This window comes from Boleophthalmus pectinirostris, unplaced genomic scaffold, assembly GCF_026225935.1.
Source record: "Boleophthalmus pectinirostris isolate CB_2022bp ecotype Guang Dong unplaced genomic scaffold, ASM2622593v1 HiC_scaffold_13, whole genome shotgun sequence".
Lineage (NCBI taxonomy): Eukaryota > Metazoa > Chordata > Actinopteri > Gobiiformes > Gobiidae > Boleophthalmus > Boleophthalmus pectinirostris.
Genome location: NW_026571036.1, coordinates 3,124,567 through 3,132,066, shown reverse-complemented (window position 1 = coordinate 3,132,066; position 7,500 = coordinate 3,124,567). Strand labels below are relative to the sequence as shown.

The 7,500-nt window shown below is 43.9% G+C and overlaps 1 protein-coding gene across 1 annotated transcript; it reads right to left on the bottom strand.

Annotated features, from left to right (window-relative positions):
* Positions 1-937: 937 nt before the first annotated feature.
* Positions 938-2,440, bottom strand: LOC110154954 (potassium voltage-gated channel subfamily F member 1-like). The gene has a single exon (XM_055149576.1). The coding sequence runs from the start codon at positions 2,438-2,440 to the stop codon at positions 938-940; it is 1,503 nt and encodes a 500-aa protein (XP_055005551.1).
* Between the last annotated feature and the right edge of the window lie 5,060 nt (positions 2,441-7,500).

Here is a 7,500-nt window from a genome sequence, read left to right as displayed (position 1 = left end):
ACTTCCGTCAGTCTGTCCCAGGGCAGCTGTGGCTACAGTAGTAGTTTACCTCCCCTCCTCCTCACTTCAGTCTTAACGATGTGCGGACGAGTGACTGGAGCCTCAGACGACTGTGACTAAAATTAAAATTAAAATTAAAATGAAAGTGTAGTGTTAGTGTAGTGAAACGCAGTGGCAGGTGTGTGGTCGTTGGCGCTCACATGTGTGTTTAATAGAGGGATTAGTCCTGGTGCATTATGGGTCTTCGGGGAGCTGTGTCCACTTGTGTCCAGGCTATTTACGAACTGTTTGACCCTGGTCGCTACGGTAAACATCGCCCACGAGCCACCGAGTCTGCCGGGGAATGGTGCTGAAAGTAACATCCACTGACTCTAAAAAGACATGTCTGCTCTTATAGATCTGGTATTTTCATATTTTCAAGTCATTCTTTTGGAAATGTGGATGGAAACTTGGATGAAAAATCCAGTGAAATGTGATGTTTGAGAGGCAGAGGCAGCAGTGGCACCGTGTGAATTCAAGTGAAGCTTTGAGTCATTCACTGGATCAAATCCAAACAAACTGTGAGGGTGGCAGATTTCAACTGTATTTTTCCATTAGTGCTGCGTTTTCAAATATCACATCATGTGTTTGAGGAGGTTTAGACGCGTCCACACTGTTCATGTTGAACTCCTCTCACACTCAGGCACAGACACAGACACCAGGTTTTACTGACGGACCCGTGTCTGTGCCTCCAAACAAACCACAATGTCCCTTCATGATCCTGCAGATCTGTGGAATTACTCAGACTTAAAACACAAACACGTAACTTTCACCTGCCTGAGTCCTTCAACGGTTAAAGCCAAACTCCGGAACATTCTCCACGGAGTCAGGTGGATTTTTATTAAGTTCACAACATTGCAGAAGGACACTGAATGCTGAACATTGAAAAGTGTCTTGCTCACGAGCTGAAGAAGTCCGCGGCCTCCGCGGTGCTCTCGAAGCTCGTGTCCGCGCTCGCGCTCCTGACCCCGGGTCCTCGTGGCTCGCGCATCAACGGGAGGAACGTGTCACTGTGGCACGCGCGCACGGCTCCGCTCGCGTCCTCGCCGCTGCCGCACGAGAGTCTGTGCGAGCCGTGCGCGCACCCGAGCAGCTCCGCCTGGCACGAGCGCAGCGCCATCAGCTCGATCTCGTGCTTGGCCGCGGTCTCGAGCACCTGTTGCTTGTTGTAGAACAGGACGAAGTTGTTGATGATCGGGTGGATCGGCAGCGCGATGGCGATCACCCCGCACAGGAAGCTGATGGCCGCGTTGCACCGGCCCAGGGTGGTCTTTGGATACACGTCCCCGTAGCCCACGGTGGTCATGGTGATGACCGCCCACCAGAAGGACTGCGGGATGCTCGTGAACAGCGTGTCCGGGTGGTTCTGCTCCATGGTGTAGCCCAGAGCGGAGAACAGGAACACGCCCACCCCCATGTACATGAGCAGGAGACCCAGCTCCTTAAAGCTGCTCTTCAGCGCGGAGGTCAGGGTCTGCAGTCCGGACGAGTGCCGCGCCAGTTTGAAAATACGCGCGATGCGCATGATGCGTAACGCCTGCACCGCCTGCTGCACGTTCGCCAGCTCCATCACCCCCGCGCCGAACGACGTGAGCACGAGCACCACGTAGAAAGGCATGATGGCCATGAAGTCAATGATGTTCATGAAGGCCAGCATGAATTTGACTTTGTTCGGTGAAGACACGAGGCGCAGCACGTACTCGATGGTGAACCAGCCGATGCACACCGTCTCGATCATCTCCAGAGTGGGGTGCTCCGTGAGCGCGCCCTCCGCGTCCTCCACCTGTAGGTCCGGGATGGTCCCCACGCACATGACCACGGACGAGATGAGGATGAACACGAAAGACACTATGGCGATGATGTGCGCGGGCAGAGAAGACTCGGGCTTCTCCATGAGCCTCCACACACACGCCTGGAAGCGCTGCCAGCCCCCCGCGTTCGGCTCACCCTCTCGGTCCACCAGGATGGTCCGCACCTTCTCCGCGATCTCCGCCAGCTCGTCCTGCACCTCCTTCAGGTGACACTTACAGCAGTCGTCCAAACAGTCCGCGCCGATCCGCCAGTACTCCATCTCCTTGAGGAAGCAGATGGGGCAGATGCCGCGCTTCATGTGGATCTCTCCGTAATAATACAGCTCGATGATGCATTTGAACGCCTCCGGGTCCCTGTCAAAGTAGAACTCGCCCGTGTCAGAGTCGTAGTCGTCACATAAAGTCAGGATTTCCTCTGGAGCTCGGAGCGAACCGCTCACCAGCTCCGCCAGGCGAGTCTCGGGGAAGCGGCTCAGCACGTCTCCGTGTAGCACCTGTTTGACGCCGCCGATGTTCACCACCACCTCGGTCTCCTCACTCGCCTCGGAGCCGTTACAGTCCGCATAACGTGACCTCTGAATCCCCCACATTATGAACTAGACTCCAGAAATAGAGAAAAGCAGATCAAATGTCCACAGCGCTCTCCTATATCCAAAAGACGCGTGGGTGTCGTGCGTAAAAGCGCACCATAACCAGGTTTTCTCCGTAAATCCGAGCTCATTTGGCTCCGAGCTGACCGCAGCTCCAAGTCCTGACAGTCTGAGCGCTGTTTGGCAGTGAGCAGTGCGCCTGTGCGCTCCGGGAAAGTTGGCATTGAAGTGCGCGTGTGTCAAGTCACACAGAAGACAGAAGGCTTTTCCGGAAACAGCTTTTGGACAAAATGAGCAAAAATTAACTTAGTGTAGTGTTTATTTATAATTAAAATCATAAGCAAGTTATTTTAAAAGAAATATTAGAGTCACAACTAGTTTCTACTCATATTTATCCACTATGTTCTACGTTTTTGAATCATGTCGCCCTCGTGCGCTTTTATTTACAGCTGTAGTTTCCGGCGTGGCTCCGGCTCGTGCGCGTCTTGACGCATGGCGCAGAGAAGCGTCTCCGCCGCATGTCTGATTTTGTGAAGCGGCATTAAAACATAGTCAAGTCAATGAGCGACACACAACCTGACCGCGTGTCACGGGCGTTTTACGCGCCACTCAGGAGCAAAGAGCCGCAGTTTGGCGAATTATACAGAGGACAATGACCCCAGACACGAGTCGAATCAACAGATTATAGATCGTCACGCATCTTTACGAGGCCACAGTAAATGTAAGCGTAACCTGCTGGTTCTGATTGGTTACAGATTCTCTTGTGCTGTTGAGAGTTTTATTGTGAGTCTCATAAACTAGACTAGAGCCTGCGCTTCTACTGCTGCAAAAGTACCGAACCTACAACCTAAAGTATTACCACCAAAGGATCTTGCCACCAAGTGTTAAAAATATCAGAAAAATCCACATCCAAACACAGTCTAATGCAGTGGCACCGTAGTGCTGCTCTGCAGACCCGGTGGACTCGTGCACAGGTGACCGCTTCACCCTTTAGTGTTTGTCTCCCTCTGGTGGACACAACAGAAATTGAATCATTTGTGATAAAAATATTAAAATTTATTCGTTGCTTTCATTCCTATATTTGGTAATTGTATATTATTTATATTTTTATTAAAATTTTATGGCTTTCAAATGTAACTCTGTGAAATCCCCCTTTGAACTGAAATGACTTAACAAGGAAGAGGTATTATAAGTCTATGAACTTGGATACTCTCATACAAATAATAATAAAAGTAATCAATAATAATAAATAAAAATACACACAAAAATGTTCAACAGATGTAACAGTTTATTCCTTTAAGTGAAGCATGTGGATCTTTGCTACTCAGTCTCTGGAGGCTGTTGTACAGTAGATATAGTGGTTCTTGGGTGTTCACTCTTTGGAGGCAGTGATCTAAAAAACAATGCAAGTCTTATGATTTAGGTTCTATATTATTGATTACATACAAATGTTTGGAACAGTCTTCAACAGTTGAAAAACAACAGAATCTCAGCCAAAAAGTGCATACTAACAGCAAAGATAAGCGCAAAAGCTCCCAGGTCTGAAACGACCCGGTCTGAAAGGGTAAGAACAAACCAACCGAAATGAAAATCAATTATTATATATATATATATATATATATATATATATATATATATATATATATATATATATATATATATATATATAATCACACAATATGTTAAACAGATGGTTCTTGGGTGTTCACTCTTTGGAGGCCGTGGTCTGAAAAAACAATGCAAGTCTTATGATTTAGGTTCTATATTATTGATTACATGCATGTTTTTGTATTTTCTTACTTCGTCTGAAAGCGCCATAAAAAGCACCAAAACAGGCAGCAGAGATTAAAATGATCCCCAGAGAAATCAACACGGTTAAAGGTAAGGGAGTCTTTTCTGCAAAACAAATAAAGGATAAGGTCAAAATCATACATTTTTAATTTTTTTATTTTAATTTTTTTTATTGAAACTGTATATGGCAGGTCTTAAATCCTTTTGAATCCTACTAAACATATAAACTCCTCCCAAAACCACATTTCAAACAGAGTTGTTAGAAGAGGAGGGATAAAGGGGGCGGTTAAGGTAAAACAACTCAAATCATGACGGTGGCGCTCACCACAACTTTTAGAATAAGGTGAATAAGGAACAGTGTGATTGGTCTAAATGTGAAATATCCACATTTCAAACTCCGCCCCTGTAATCAGAAACACCTGACTGTAATCATACCAGTCCTGTGTGATGTCACATAGTACTTGAAACTGCACAGACAGTGAAGGCAGAACAGACTCTGAACTAAACTGGTCAATAAAGAAAGATAAATAGTAGATCATGAGATTCAAACATCATAAACATCTGGTACAAAAAGTAGATTTCATGAACTGAAAAATCCTCTTGGTCGAGTCGTCTTCACTCTAAAACTTTTGTCCAGTTGACAGAACTGGATTCTCTTTTGTGATGGATTCTGTCTGGATGATTTAGGGATCACACAGATTTAAGATCAAATAAAATAATCCTTTTATTGTTTACATGGGAGAAATGTGTCCTGGGACAGAGGGTCACATGTTTTAAAACAAAAACAAGACAACACAGAAACATAAACCCAAAGAGACATGATCCACCAGAACATAAATAAATAAAAGACCAAGTATGACCACGAGTGACACAAAAACAGGACTTTTAAGTCACTTTATACAGGACAGGCCTTCACAGTCTTATATTCTATTAATAACTGCACTAATCCCTTGGCCTATGTGCAGTTTTATTTACAGATTTAGTGCTTAGTTCCACTTTCCAATTGTTTTATGAACATTTATACACTTTGTGAGAGAAATCACCAAGTGTAGTGTTGAGTCTCAGATACAAAAGTAAATAGATTTGTTCAAAAATGAAGGCAGACATAATCCTAAAGCCATTTTACTGTCTCACCTTCTGTTTGTTTTGTTTTTTCTTTTTCTTCGAGGTTGGTGATGATGTCTCTTGGCTCCAGAGAGCTGAAACACACACTTGTACCTCTTCCAGTCCTCTCTCCTGACCTGAGATAGATCCAGGTCCGCTCGGGTCTGGAAGGTTCCGTCTCCGTTGGGCAGGATGTCTCCATACTCCACATCCTCATGGAGCTCCTCTCCATCTTTAGTCCAGAACATTAGGGCTTTGTCTGGGTAGAAGCGTCTGGCCTGACAACTGACATATGACCCAGGTCTATGTGTGAGATGAATGTTGGGGGGCACTGAAAAAAACAAATATTGATTATTACTACTACTTATACTGCCCATTGATGTCATCGCGATCGCTAATCTTGAAACTCCAAGGATTCAAAAGAATAATTCATCAATAATTGGCGATCTTGGCGACCTTAAAGGGCGAAAGCGGCTTGACGCGGCTTGACTTGAGTAGTAAAATCAGCTGATCGATTTTATGAATGAAAGCGCCGCTACGCTAAGCGGCTATCAGGCCAACAGCTGCACCGCATGGAAGAACCGAAGTTGTTTAAAGACGGATTTACACAGCATTTTTCTAAACAAATAAAACATAATACTGACGCTCTGTGAACGTATAATGCGTCAATGCAAAGAGCGATTAAAAGCAATGAGCCAAAATGAGCGATGAGGAAAATCAGATTCAACACTGAAAAAAAAGGTTGCTGGATTTGCGTACAAAAGTTCTGGAAAGCGGTTGCATGCAATAAAATTATGTTTAGGCTTTGAAACTTTTTCGATCCCCGTACACATATTTTCTCAGAACATGAACGTCACTTTTTCATGTTGATGAAATTTTATAAAATCCTGCTGAATATGCATATTAATCTTATGTTACCTTATCGTGAAATGTATAAGTATTATAATTTAATTGAATTGATCTACAGTAATTCTGTAAAATAAAACAAAAACAGTCTTTAGTTTTCCACAGTTCTGTCTTGTCTAAACAGAATCAAACACACAGAGAGCACAAGTACAGAGACACACAGTTTGGAGCTGGACAGTTGAAGATTTATTCCAGTGAAGCTCTGGTTCTGTGGACACAGAATAACACATGATGACACATTCTGATGATTTACTCTCTGTTCTACAGTTTAAAATACACTTAAAGTACTTATTACTAAATAATGGACCAGAACAGAAGAACAAAAACATTAGAAGTGTTCTGCAGAAAATAAAACTCACCATGTGCTGCTTTTCTTCCTCTAAACAGCAGTAACAGGGAGGGCATCTGTATAAAGTCTCCTAGTGCCACATCACCTTGTACAAGTATGATAACAGTTTCAATAGGAAGTTCATTTTGAAAAAATTTAAAAATAATTTTAGTGGTTTACTTACTTTGTTCATCTGTGTCTGTGTTTTGTTGGTTCTCAAACATTTCCTTTTTTTCTGAAACATCACTGTAACATTCATGAACTTCCCCACAGCTACAGCAGAAACCTGGACGTCACTCTGTGTTTGTAGACGACTCTGGAACAAACACAATCACATATGAGTACAACTGTCACACTCTTGTAGATGGACGGTCAAAGACAATTTTTTTCATGGAAACAGTCCTTACATTGACTCTAATTTCAAATAAAACACCACAAACATGTTTTAACAATGACGACATTCTAGGCCAGAAAACATAACATTTTGAAAAGTTTTACCTCCAGATCGCTCTGATATCTCCTGTCCACACTGCATGTCCTCCTGCTCCTGATCTGTCCTGTGTCCTGTTACATTTCATTTTCCTCCTAAAGTTTTGGGGAGGAAATTCGAGGGACGAGCCTCACCAGAGATTATAATAAAGTCATTTCCCAACCTGATTAAAACATGCAGGTCCAACATCGACCACAATCAAGTGACCTTTGTAAGATTTAAACATGCTTTACAGAGAATCATAAAAAAGTTACGTGTTTGTGTTTGCAATTTGAGCAACCCCCCTCGGACCATGTTTTCAGTGAAGGCGGGGCAGAAAACGCAGAGGCTCAATACAAATCTTGCGTCGCATAAAGGAAAGCCAGATTGGGAGTATGCACGCACAGAATAAATGAAATAAAACTGTTAATGGTGGATGATGTGGATTTAAATGAGTTTGAA